Genomic DNA, 13,421 nt, shown 5'->3' with positions numbered 1-13,421 from the left:
ATTCTTAATATATTAAGACCTTTTCTGAAAGGGACCCTAACTGTACTATGAGATTGTTTAGTGGGGAGGCAGCACAAAGTCAGGGGAGATGTTGTGTGCAGTGTTACTCTGCACAACCTGCAAACCCCAAGAAAAACAATCCCTACATGGGGAAACCTCCTACATCTCATGATGTCTCATTCAAGGATACCTCAGCCAAACACATCAGGTATGTGTAAAGATAAAGGTATAGAGCCATTAGTCTTGAAACAGGAATGGAAATCGTAGAAGGAAACAAAAAGGTACATGGGTAAGTGAGAAAGAAGCCTGACAGTGCAGAAGATTCCTGGGGGGCATGGAAGAAAGTGGATTACACACTGTCTGAGAACAGGAAAGGCGTCCTGTTTCTTCAAAGCTTGCAAACCTTGAGCAAAGGAACAAACTGTCAGGCTGAGGGATTTATTACAGGCCTGCAGCTGGGTTGCACACAAAGAACTGAACAGATGTTCTCACACTGAGTGTATAAGTACTGTCTTAACTCTGCATAGACAGATTCAGTTTGCTCTCAGCCTGTGAGCCTCTCATTCATACGGCAACAAATGGCTCCTGATTTACAGGGGCTTCATTCCTACTGACGTGATCCAGACCCCGACTGAATCAAGGGTGCGTGTGTTCAGCTGATCACGAAGGAGCTCCTTTCATCGCTGGCTATGGAACAAGTTAGCCTTTTGTGAATAGTTGGGCAGCATTTCTTATAATGGGAAAGGTGCAACAAAACCCCCAAAACGGCATAAATACAGTCTGTTGTGCATCACCAGGGAACAGAGTTATAAACTCCAAGCCCAAAGCCTCATACAATTACTTATATGGGTCAAACAATCTTGTCCCTGGTATCCGTCAGATGGTTTGGTGACCTTAATCACCAAGAAAAGGTTGGTCAATGTTATAAATGAATCAGCCAATTTAATAATTAAAAGGAATTTATTAAATAATCAAAGTAAAATTGGAAAAACCACAAGCAAAGACGCTGTGCTGAGGCCGACAGTCAGCACTGGGTGAGACAGGGGAACTCTGGCGAGGCCACGGTGCTGTGTCCAGCACCCCTGAGACAGAGTTCTGACCCTGCAGAGCTGCTGTGACCGTGTGGAAGATGCTCATGTGCTCCCCCAGGACTGCAAAGCCGGTGCTGGGAGGCCACGAAGGGATGAGAGGCTGCAGAGGCCCTGACAGAACAAGGGAGTGGGGAGGCACGAGGGGGATCTGTGAGCGAGTGGGTGGCAGGAGGCTACAAGGAGACCCCCAGAGGAAAGCACAGAGCACCCATTAGCATATTAAAAGAGCTCTGAGCTCAAAATGCAACCCCACCCTCCTCCCAGTTTGTGCTGTCTCCCTGCTTTTTAGAAAAATGGGGGTGTTGCCCGGAACGCAAAAATCAACGACACGGAGGCAGAGGTTCTCAGTGAAAGCTGCTCCCCACCGAAAAAAGGGCCCCAGCCTGTTTATTTCTTTTCCTTTTATAATGTTGTGGGTCTGGTTCCAGATTGGCTCCTGGGGTTACTACCCCTTCACCCCACTGGACAGACCAGCTGTCAACCAACATTATTTTCAGGCTGGAAATATGTAAGCAAAGGACAGTGAACAAAACCAAGAAATGTTGTTTATGTTCCAAAGCGTGAGAAAGTGAAAAACTGACCCTTAATATCGCACAGTAGCTAAAGAACTGACTCCATCTTATAAGCAAGTAGAAGGCTTTAAAAAAATCTCAGAAAAACCAGGGCAACAATGGTTTTTTTTTCCTTTTTTGCAGAGAACCCCATAATAGCTGGGGTTGAGGCTGCTGCCCCTGGGAAGCGGCGGCCCTGCTGGCCAGCTGAGAGCTGTGGCTGATGTCACATCCCCTGTCCCCGAGGAGACAGGCAACCCCCATCCCTGGCAGGGCTGAGCAGCCACCCTGCCGGTCCTGCATTCCTACATTAGCATGTTAAAAGCAAAGGGATTGTCCCAGCTGTGCCTACTGTAATCGAGCTTACCTAGTTCCTCCCCCATGCTGCCTTCTTGAGGCGGGTATATGCAAATAAGACGAACACACAGCACGCTGGGAGAGAGTTCTTTGGGGGTAAAAGGTACCCCAAAATGGAAGACTGGACACAGTGAAAACATCCAGGTGGTGCCCTGGCCGAGGAAGGAGTGGACGCACCCCTGGCCTGGTTCAAAGACTCGCCATAAACTATTAAGAGTCTGAATGGAATGGGAGTGGGCCCGCGCTAATGATTCAGAGAGAAATTGGTGAAATCTCGACGATTTCTCTGAGGGGAAACTCTACACCCCTGCAGCAGACTGCTCACCTGCTCTGCCTCCTGATGGTTGACCATAGAGAACTGCAAGCTGTTTATATGGGAACAAGGACCTGGCATTTGCTGTTTGGAGTGAAATGGTGAACTGGGACAGCACCTGCTCCTTTGGATGGCTGCAACAGCGTGGAAAACTCCAATCGGATTCTGCAATCCTGCTGATAACTTTAATTTTTTGAGGTATTAAGGCATAGGTTGGACTTGATGATCTTAGAAGTCTCTTCCAACCTCATTATTCTGTGATTCTGTGTGATTCTGTAATAATGAACGGATCACTTTAATAAAGAGCTGAATATTAATAAAGGCATATTTATTTTAATATTAATAATAATATTAATAACAATATTAATAAAGGCAAATGCATTGTGGCTGTGCAAGCCACCGTGCTTTAATCGAGGCCCCCCTGACACAGACTCTGGGCCTGCAGAGCTGCTGCCGTGGGGAGGGCACCGATGTCTCCTCGAGCAGGGCTGCAGAGTTGCTGCTGCCAAGTTGGCTCTGGAGCCCACAGAAACAGCACCAGAGTGTGCACAGGAACAGCAAATGTGCACCGAGGCACCCGCACCAGCCAGAATGCAGACTGGGCGAGATGGTGGGCACAATTGCCCGTGGTTTGGCAAAAGGCTTCAGCAGAGTTGGCCACAATGGCTTTCTCTTGAATTGCCAGCGTCACAGCAATGCTTGGCAGCTTCAGCTGCAGCCGGTGCCTCTGACTGACTTTGATGGCCGTGCCTGAGGGCAGACTCGCCTTGCACAGTCGGGCGTCCCAAGGCAGCGTCTTTGGTGCCATCGTGAGAGAGAGAGACTCTGATGGAGCACGAGCCCTCCCTCTCCTCCATGCAGGCACTTTAAAGACACATATTTCAGCTTTGAAACTAAATCCTGGGCTTGCTTGGAACAAAAGGAAGAAGCAGCAGGCTCTGAAGAAAAGCAGAGATTTCTATGGCTCAGTTTTGCTCTCCGCTTGGGGAATCACAGCATCCCAGAGCACTTTGTCTTGGAAAGTATCGTGAAGATCATCCAGTTCCAACCACCCTGCCATGGGCACAGGAGGTGTGCAGGCACAGCTGTCACCAGAATTGGAAGAACACTTTTCCATGTTTATCTTTTCCTCCTCTGGATTTCAAATGAACATGAAAAAATCAGCTGCTTGCAGCTGAATATTGTAGCTCACAGAACTAGGAATAGGAGTCTCCAATGGGCCATGGAATGTCCATTCAACCGTTTTTAGATCATCCAGTTGGAGCTCAGCCCTGTGCAGCCCAGGCACAGACAACAGCATTTCAGCATCCCCATGTCTTTGTGGCTTCCTGTGCCCCCTGAGGCTCCTGAATCCATTACTGAATTTCTAGTTACTGCTGTACAGGACATGAGAACACAGGAATTTGTTTGGCTTATTCCTGGGTTTACTGCTCCTGCCTAAAGTAATCATCAGGAGTAGATGCTGATGTAAAGGTGGAGCTGAACACCAGGGGCTTTTTCCGTAGTGTCTAAAACTAAAACCCGATGTGACTGTTCCGAGACTTCAAAATCCAGGGTGAAAATGACAGCTTTGGTAGTTAAGAATCCTAGAAATGCTGACGTGTGATTTTTCTCGTCAAGGATTTTAATACTAATGTGGAAATTACAAAAATAATTAATCTTGTTTTCATTGGGAACTCCTTTTAAATGGCATCAGTAAACCTACAGAGGACGGGGTATGACACTGAGGACAGTGCTTGGTTGTTCATGGCTTCAGACAGGGGAGATCAATGTTGTGCCTGGACTCACTCAGGAGTTCAAGTTTTCCCAGGGTTTTGATCCACTGCTCATTGCAGGTAACCTTCAGAACTTCTGGAGAACGTGCCCTAGAGATAGGGAGAAAACCTTGCAGGAAAATTTCAAAAAATAAAATGAAAATTAGATGCAGCCCTGTGAGTTTTCAGGAACGACTCTTTGGGTCTGGATGTAAGGTTTGCCTTGCATCAGCTACAATACGGACACACACGCAGGCAACTGGAGCGTTGAACATCAGAGACTAAGCTAATGCTTTTCCCAGAAAAATAGACAGAAGGAAACATTGAAACATGACAGTGTTCCTGTACAGTCTAATTGTCCAGAGAAACTCAGCAGCTGATGGTGTTCTGGTGCTACGGCCAATCCTTCAGTAGAAAAAATCATTTCAGGAAGGAGCAACATCACCTGACAGAGACAAGAGTTGGCAGCAGTTGCTCCAGGTGCTCCTGCCAGCAGCCCCTGCAGGAAGGAGCACAGCCCCAGTGCACTTTGGCTTTGGCTCCCTCTGGCACAGAAGTCCCCTGGGGCACAGGTCTCTGGGGCAGGAGAGGACACCAGCACTGCCAGGGCTCAGGGGATGAGCCCTGAGCACATCTGCCACACCTGCTCCCCTGGCCCAGGGCTCAGAGCAGCATTTGTGCCCCGGCACACACGTTCCTTGTCTGTGTCACACCTGCAGGTTTAGGATGTCCTCCAGCCAGGACGTGTCCCAAGGAGGCCGTGCCAGCTTCTGGGGAAGGCCCCGTGCCCTTCCTGCTGTGGCTGCGTCCGCAGCCCTGGGGGCTCCTTCTGCTGCCCTGAGCCCACAGAGCAGGGCAGCGTTTGCTGCTGGTTGGAGCTGTTCCTAAAGATCCTGTGGGGATGTCTCAGACACTTGGGGAGAGGGATTCCTTCCAGCCTGGGCCATTTTGGGTGGCCCCAGGGCAGGTGGCAGGGTGTGCAAGGGCCCTTTGTGACACGGTGCAGCATGGTCACCATGGGATGCAATGGGACAGGGTGTCACACGGGCCCTTTGTGACACGTGGTGACATCGGTGCTGGCACACCACAGTGCTCAGAGCACACGACAGGATAGGACGAGACAGAGCGGTGCTGAGAGGAGCCTCCCCACAGCACACTCATTCCTGTCCTGGAGCTTTTCTGAGGCTTAAATCCTGCAGGTGACCTCGTGGCAAGACTGCAGGACTTGGTGACCTGTGGCCTTCCCGAGGCTTCTCTTTTGCAGACACCTGCAAGGCCAGACTGGGATTTGGTGACTCAGAGCTTTTCAAAGGCATCTCCCATCTTTCCTGGCTGTGCCCTCAAGGCGAGACCCTAGGACATGGTGACCTGAATGCTTGCCAAGGAGTCTCCTGTCCTTGTGTCAGGAGCCCTCAAGGCCAGAGTGCAGGTCTTGCTGTCCTGCAGCCTTCCTGTGCCTTCTCTGTTGCAGGTGCCTTCAAGAAAAAACCACCGGACTCTGAGCTTTCGTGAGGCATCTCTTGAAGGTGCCCTTGAGGCCTGACTGTGGTGTGGCAGGCAGATTTCTCAGCCTGTTCAAACTCTCCAGAGAGAAAGGAAAGAAAAACCCTGGAGTTGTCCCAGCACAACAGCAAGAAAAGACCTGGAGCAGTTCCAGCAGGACTGTGAGTGGCAGAGCTGGGCCCCAGGGCTGATGGCTGCGGCCAGTTTGGCCACATGCCATCCCATGCCATCCCCTGGGGACGTACTCCTGAAAATCTGCGCCCGGCAGTGGCCGTGCTCCATCCCCTGGGGCATCCCGGGGCTGTCCCTGCCTGCGGAACGCAGGGCTGGGCTCTGTTCTCCGGCCTCTCCCGCAGCCCCTCAGCTCTGGCTGCGCTCACTCTTTGCCAGATGCAGCCATGGATCGCACAAAGGAGCAGGAGCCCGCCCGTGGCCGCTTCCGCAGGACACTGAAGGTACCTGCAGCCATCCCCACCTGGGCTGGGGCTGCTGTCACTGCTCAGCCCAGCACCGCGCTTGGAGCACTCCATGGAGCGTGTCTCTCTTCCCTGTCCTTGTTCTCCTGCAGATGTTCCAGAAGTTTCTGCGCCCTCGCCATAGAAAGACGAGCACCACAGCAACTGAGGGCAGAGCTCAGCCCGACTCTGGGCTGATCGAGCTCCTGGCAGAGCTTGATGACAGCACAGATTTGGCTGAGTTCTTAGAAGAATTTGACGCTGCAGTGAATAATGACAGGGCAAAGGGTGACATGGCACTGACTGAGGATGTGGCAGTCTCAAATACTGACACCAGAGAGACTCAGGGCATTGCAAATTCTGATACCACACTCACTCCCACTCTGAGTCAGGAAATCATACTGGACTATTTCAAGGACCCCTGTGTTTCTTCTCAGCAGCAGGTAAGCAGCCTGGGACCAGGCCTGGAGGCCTCGCAGGATCATGGGTCCCCTCAAGCCATGGCCACTGGGCCCCTCAGCCTTTGAGGCCAGCACAGTGTAGCAGGAAGAGATGCAATTCCTAGGGGAAGATGGGGAAGTTTCTCCTTTGGACAGTGCTCGAAGTCTCGCATGCCTCCTCCAGGTGCCAGCCATGATAAAGGACATTCACCAGACTCTCATGTCCCATGTCACTGTGGATGCCAGGCTGCAAATTGACATTGTGAGGCTGGCTGAAGAACACCCAGCTGATGTGGTGCTGACCCTCCTGCACTGTGCCCCAACGTGTGACAGGTACAGGACGTACCTGCCTCGAGAGCTCAGGGCTCAGCAGCCTTTAGGGCCCATCGCCCTGCACAGCCTGTGCAATGGGGTGTGCCAGACAGGCAGAGAGGTCCAGGACCCTCGGCACCTTCTGTTTCCTGAGCCTGCTGCCAATGATCCCTCCCTGCCCTTCAGGACACTGGGGCTCTGTCACCTGGGCCCCAGAGCTGCACAGGGCATGGCAGTGGGACTGAGATGCCCCTGACACAGAGCTCTGATCCCACAGAGCCGCTGAAATCATCTGGAGAACTATAGGATCATTGGGACCAGCAGTGCAGAAAGTGCTGCCAACATTGATCTCTGTGATGCAGGACTGGCCTCTACACAGCACCTGCACCTCTGATGGGGACAACAAGGACGTTTTTGCCCTGGCTGTGAGTTTCTGGGCCTTTGCTCAGCCCCAGGTCACCTCTCCAGCAGCTCTCCATCCTCTCCCTGCCTCAGGCACTGAAATCTGGGCTAGGGACAGGCTCAGGGGGCACCAGGCCCGCTGCTCCCCCTGCATCTCCTCTTGTGACCTGACACCTCGGCACTGAGCGCTGCCTCGGGCTGCTTCTATTTCAGGCAACTCTGGTGCTCTGGGTGATTGTCCAGGAGCCTGAGTGCCACGTGGCAATGATCCTTTATTCCTCCCGTCTCTTTGTGGCTCTGCTCTTCCATATTGTCATCACCACACAGCAGATGCCACCCAAGGAAGTTGATAACTTCTGGACAGCATGCCGGGAGGAACACCGCCTTCCCAGCAACCCCAACAGGTTCCAGTCCTCCCATCCTTCCCATGCCCTTGTGGCCAGTGCCAGTGCTCCCAGTGTGACCTGGGCTTTCCTCTGCACACAGGTTTGCAGTGCAGGCCATGAAGGCTCTGCTCTACCGGCTGCAGTGTGACAGAGAGGTGATGGCCATGGAGCGCAAGCGTGGCTGGGACACGCTGCTCTGTGCTGACACCCAGCATTATGCCGTGGGTCTGCTGGCCAGGTGAGAGCCCCTTCTCCCCGCTGTCCCCAGCACTTGTGCCCTGTGCCCGGGGTGTCCCACACAGTCCCTGTGGTCATGGGTCAGAAAAGTTCATCACTGAGGGAAGGCCAAGCAGACTGGGAAAGGCTGGGAGAGGAGGGTGTCCAGAAGGAGCTGCCTCTCAGTGCGCGCACATCATTACCAGGGATGCTGGGGAAAGACTGGACCTCTGTGAGTCAGTCCTGGGAGAGGTTTCCCCCGCATACTCAGGGTCTTGGTGCCTTTTTTTCCCTTCCAGGGAGATGCGCCGTGTCTTGATCCCCTTCTGTTGCCGCATCGCATTCCACCTGTTGAAGCCACTCAGCAAGGAGGAAACAGGCTGGGATCTGCCTTTCCTGGCGTTCCTTGTGGAGGTGAGCCTGAAGGGCAGCGCTGCCTCTCTGAGCTGCCTCCCAGCTCTCTGCCCTCTCGTAGCCGCAGCTGCCTGGGACGGTGCCCGTGCCCTGTGCTGCTGCCTGGGCCCGGCCCTGTGTGGTTCTGGGCTCCTGCCAGCCGGGTCCCCTGTCACTGCCCTGTGCCTTTCAGGTCCTCGACTGCTTGGATTTGACCAAATGTGGTGACAGCGTCCTTGAGATCTTGGAATGTCACCTGCAGAGCGAGTGCAGGCAGAGGCGTCGCCTGGCGCTCAGAGGCCTCGTGGTGCTCAGCAAGGATCCCTCGATGGTGAGAAGGCAGCAGCAGCTGAAGCTGCACTGGGAAAAGCAGCCCCATGGGCTGGCTGGGCTTCAGGAGCTGAGGCAGCTGCTCCCAGCTCTCCTGCCTCACCTGCCTGAGTGCTTCGGGACAGGCCTTTGGGCTCTGGGCCCTGTGGCAGCAGGGTGGGGTTGCAGTGCCAGGGTGGTGTGGGCGGTGCAGCTGTTCATGGTTGTGTTCCACACAGGCAATAAGAATTTGCAGCCTGTCTCCAAGCCTTCTGGATCTTCTGGGTGATGCAGATGGAGACATGGTCAGCGTGTCCCTCCATGTGTTCACCAATCTGCTGCAGAACAAAGGCATCTTGATATCGAGCACCACTGCCTCAAAGCTGGCTGAGGCACTCCTGGAGCTCTTTGACCACGTAAGGTTCTGTGCCCGCAGCCACAGGCACTGACTGCTGCCCAGAAATTTTGTGCCTTATAGAGGTCTGTGCCTTTGCTTAGTGAGCCTGGAGTAATTGGTCCTAAAGCATGGAGTAATTGGTCTTAAAATTTCTCCTCTTCCCTTCCTCCAGGACAACAGCCATGTGCAGGTGCTCTCCCTTGAGCTCTTCTTCAAGGTGATGGACTTGGTAGTGGACGAGGGAAAAAAGCCCCTGGAGAAGACTTTGAGCCACAGCCTGCTCCCGCTCTTCTTGCACTGCCATGATGAGAACCAACACGTGGCAAAGGTGAGGTTTTGTGTGATGCTGCTGCATCCCTGGGAGGGGGCTCGGCTGCCTCCTGCCCTGGTGGCTCCCAGGCTGCAGCCTCCTCCTGGCCTTGGCACAGGGACGAGAGTCCTGTGCCCTGGGCTGCGGGGCCATCTCAGCATCTCTGCTGCTCTCCAGGCCTCTCGGGAAACGCTGCTTCGAGTGACCGAGTTCCTGAAGAGGAGGAAGCTCAAGCAGCTGGTGAAGAAGGAGCAGCTGTCAAAGTTCGCCAAATGCCTGGTAAGGACAGCCTGGAGAAGGCTGAATCACAGCCTGGAGAAGCCCCCTGCCCCTGTGTTCAGTGTGTGTGGGGCTGGCAGCTGTGGCCCCTGCCCAGTGCTGCACCCAGGGGCGCCGCTCCCTTCCCTGGGCCACACGGGACCTTCTCCAGCTCCCCTGGGCCCGAGCCGGGCGCCGATGGAGCCCCGGCCCAGCGGGGCTGCGGGGCGGGGCGGCACCGCGGCTCCCCGGGCAGCAGCCGGCCCTCGGCCCCCTCCAGAGCCCGGCAACAGCGGCTGCTGGCCGGGCCTCAGGGCTGTGCGGGCAGGGGAGGCCGGGGCTGGGCGCAGCCAGAGCCCGGCCGAGGGGCTGAGCCCGCGCCAAGCCTTCCCTGCTGCCGCTCTCTGCAGCTGGCAGAGGACAGGAGCCGAGCGGCCGAGCACCTGCGCCGGGCCCTGCCGTACCTGCAGAACCCACAGGAGCCCCTGCGAGCGGCGGCCATCAGGTTCATGGGTGAGCCCCGAGCCCGGGCTCCCTCCCCGGCCCGCCGCAGCTCGGCCCCAGCCCCGCCTGCTGCCCCGGCAGCGGCCTCCGGGCCCGGCGCCGTGGAGCCCCGCCTGGCCTCGGGGCTGCTGCCGCCCTCCCGCAGCCGTGCCCGGCCCTGGGCCGCAGGAAGCGGCAGGGCCCGGGCTGAGCCGTGCCGGGGCAGGAGGCCGTGTGGCCGCAGCGCTGGCAGCGCCGCTGGCACGGAGCTGTGCCGCTGGGGCCGTGACAGGCTCTGTGTTCGCAGAGATGGCCGGGGAGCCCGCGATGGCGCAGAAGGAAGAGCTGCAGGCCCGCAGTGAGGGTGAGTGAGGGCTGAGTGCTGTCAGTGCGGGCTGGGGGGAGCTGCAATGGCTGGGCAGGGTGAGGGCTCTGCTCCCTGTGTGGACAAAGGGTGGCGTGGGCAGAGCACAGAGAGATTTCAGGGACACGGGTGGGATTTGTGGCCAGCACCTTGCAGTTGATCCTTTTGGCAGCGCCTCTCTGCTGGCCATAGCCAGAGTTGGGTGGGGTTGCCCTGGCAGGACGGTCTCCTCTGGTCCCTGTGGCTCCAGGCTCTGACCGTGGCTCTTTTCCTCTCTGTTCCAGGCCTTCAAGCCCCAAGGAACAGTGCCAGCTCTTTCTCTTTGGATATTGAAAATCGTACCCAGTTAGCCCTAAAGGCTCTAGAAGTAGGGTTATCATCTGGATCCACTGAATCACTGTCCCAAGAACAACACCTGTAGTCCCACATCCCAGTGCTGCTAGAGCTCCAGGCACAGCTGATGATTGACACAGCTGAGCCTGTGGGAAGCTCTCAGGGCTTCAACCCTCTCTTTTCCTGTAGATAGTTCCCTCCCTCTAGCCTTCAGAGACTGTCCATCCCCTTTTTACCCATCACTCTCCATCCCTTTTGACAGTTCCATCTCAGGAGCCCTCAGACCATGCCCATCCCCATTTTTCCATCCCACATCACCCATTTTTTTGCCTTGCATTAATAAACAGTTTGGCTTCTTCACTTTGTCTGCATCTCTGTGGAGCTGAAGCAGCACAAATCCAGAGTGCAGGGACACACAGGTCCCTCCTGCTGTTCTCTTCTGTGCCGTGTTTTGTGCAGAGACCCAGAGGAACGAGGGCAGATCAGGCTGCAAAGGTCCCTGTGCTGAAGGTCCCCTCCCACAACACTGTGAAGTTAAAGGTCTTGCTGAGCACCCTGAAGCCCCTGGATTTTGGAACAGCCAACTTGAGAATGCTCTGAACCCAGCTGTGAGGGATTCCATGGCAAGCATCCACTGAGGGCAAAGGAGCTTGGAACGCTGGAATCTTTCAAGAATCGCTTCCTGAAAGCACAGCAGTGCTGCATCCCTACACAGGGTCAGGAAGAGGGCAGAAGCAGAGACCATCAGGGCTTACCAGGGAGCTTTGGGTGTGCCTAAGGGCAAGTGAAGCAGCAGCACGGTGGCCGAGACTGGGACGTGCGACCGTGCCAGTGCCCGGAGCGCTGTCAGGCAGTGCCGGGATCCCGGGTGTGGTTCTGGTCCCCACAACTGAGGAATGGCAGCCCCTGCCTCAGACCCAGTCAGAAAGGCAACCAAGTGAGAGCAGAGGGAGGGCAGCCTTGCAGTGTCTCTATGGCCACAAACCAGCCCCTGCTTCTTGCTCTGCCTGTGTTTGGGGTGTGCTGAGGGCAGCGCCAGCCTGGTTGTGCTCTGTGTTCCAAAGGCTGTTGAGAGCGGGCATGAAAAGTGCTGTGTGCACAGCAGAGAGTCCTGGAAGGTGCTGGCAAGAGCGTCCTGTGGGCACAGGGCTCTGGTGTCTGGCTGGGAACAGCCTGGTTTTGCTGCCATGACCGCAGGCAGGAGTTGAGGCAGGTGAAGAGGCAGCAGGCAGCTTGTGTTTGTAGAGGGCCTGGGGCTGAATGTCTGAACCTCCACCTGGAAACTCACTTGGGGGAAATGAGCTGGGGCTGGAGAGCCTGTCCTGAATGTAAGTAAAGAAAGTTACCAGGAGTAATTCAGCCTTGCCAGGGTTTGTGAAGGGTGTGTTGGTGTTCCCCAGGAACGCTGCACGTCTGTGAGAGTTTGGGCCCACAGGTTCCTGGTTTTGCCTCACAACCTTTGTCAAGGACCCCCATCAAAGAAGAGACTGTGTGCAAGGGGCTCGGGCCTAAGCCACGGTGTGTGTGTGTACCAAGCATTGAACTGCAGGTGTGTCCCCTGGACTGGAGCTGGCTCCCACGGGAACTTGTACAAAGACAGTGGACGGCTGGACAGCCTGTGCTTACCTGCAACCAGGCCCAGACCTGCTTGTCCCAGACCTGCCTGATCTGAGTCTGAATGGCTGCACCTGGTTCCCAGAGCAAGGGGCCTCCTCACAATGACACTCGGGTGCTCCCCCCACATTGGCCGGGTGCCCCCACTTCTGAAATGGCTATAAAAGCTTCCCCCTGTGACTCACACTTTGAGATCTCCCCACGGACAGAAGACGGATCCATTGGCCGGACGCCACGAGGACGCCTCTGCCGTTGGTAGCTGTATCCCCCTGCCCCCTTTCCTCTCTCTTTATCCTGTCTTTCCTTTCTCATTCCCTCTATTGCAAGTACTGTTGGCACTCAATAAAGGTGCATTTGTTGTGTGAATAAACTCTTGTCCCCTCGAGTACTTTTTGCCCTCTGAGATCACACGAACCTCTCACGATTCCTGCTTGGATCGTGACATTAAATTGACGTTATGGACAGGATTCTGACAGACAGAGGGGTTGCAAGGTTGTGTGTAGTCTGTACCAGGGAGAGGAAGATTTGCTGCAGCTGCACCGTCACTTTTGGTGAAGGCAGTTAGAAAGCAAGAGGAGCTTTCTGAATCCCTGCACACTGCACACGCCTAAGGTGTAAAGGCACCCCAAAGTCAACTGAGGATTCTGTTGTCAGAATTTCACAAGAGAACTCTGAGTGCAAAAGTCGGGACTGTCTGCCTGGTGTTAGGGGGAGACACCCTGTGTTGTAATTGAAGGTGAACTCCCAGGTGGATAGGTGTCCCCACCCACCCAGGGAAGAGAAGGGAAGACACAGCCCTGCTGTGCGTGTGTGTAACTCAGCAGTGCCTCCCTGACGTGGTTTTTGATGCCTTCACAAACATGGCTGAGGACTTCATTGTAAAAGATAAAACTGCATTTTATGCCTTGTTGACAGAACACAATGCCCGACCCTCTGCTGGGGGGGAAGAATGGGCGAAAGTTAACTGGTTTAACTTGGAGAATGTGACTGATAGAATATCCTCTTTACAACATGAAACAAAGTACAAATTGGGCAGAAGTAAAAATATCCTTGTTTTGGTTTTGGGAGCTTGCCTCACAGCTGCCATAACAGAATGTAATGTGAAAATGAGTGAGGAACAAAAAATCACAGACTCTCTTCAAAATTTAGTGACAATTTTGCAAGGACAGTTAGATCAGGA

At 54.9% G+C, this 13,421-nt stretch overlaps 1 protein-coding gene across 1 annotated transcript; it reads left to right on the top strand.

Moving 5' to 3' along the window:
* The first annotated feature begins 7,888 nt into the window (after positions 1 to 7,888).
* LOC134565443 (maestro heat-like repeat-containing protein family member 6) lies at positions 7,889 to 10,987 on the top strand. The gene is made up of 6 exons (XM_063425033.1): positions 7,889 to 8,898; positions 9,052 to 9,207; positions 9,367 to 9,468; positions 9,858 to 9,960; positions 10,238 to 10,294; positions 10,579 to 10,987. The coding sequence occupies exons 1-6, from the start codon at positions 8,785 to 8,787 to the stop codon at positions 10,713 to 10,715; spliced, it is 669 nt and encodes a 222-aa protein (XP_063281103.1). The 5' UTR covers positions 7,889 to 8,784; the 3' UTR covers positions 10,716 to 10,987.
* Positions 10,988 to 13,421: the final 2,434 nt, after the last annotated feature.

Source organism: Prinia subflava, unplaced genomic scaffold, assembly GCF_021018805.1.
Source record: "Prinia subflava isolate CZ2003 ecotype Zambia unplaced genomic scaffold, Cam_Psub_1.2 scaffold_48_NEW, whole genome shotgun sequence".
NCBI classification, from domain to species: Eukaryota; Metazoa; Chordata; class Aves; order Passeriformes; family Cisticolidae; genus Prinia; species Prinia subflava.
The sequence above is the reverse complement of the archived record's forward strand: the minus strand, read 5'-3'. Positions and strand labels throughout refer to the sequence as shown.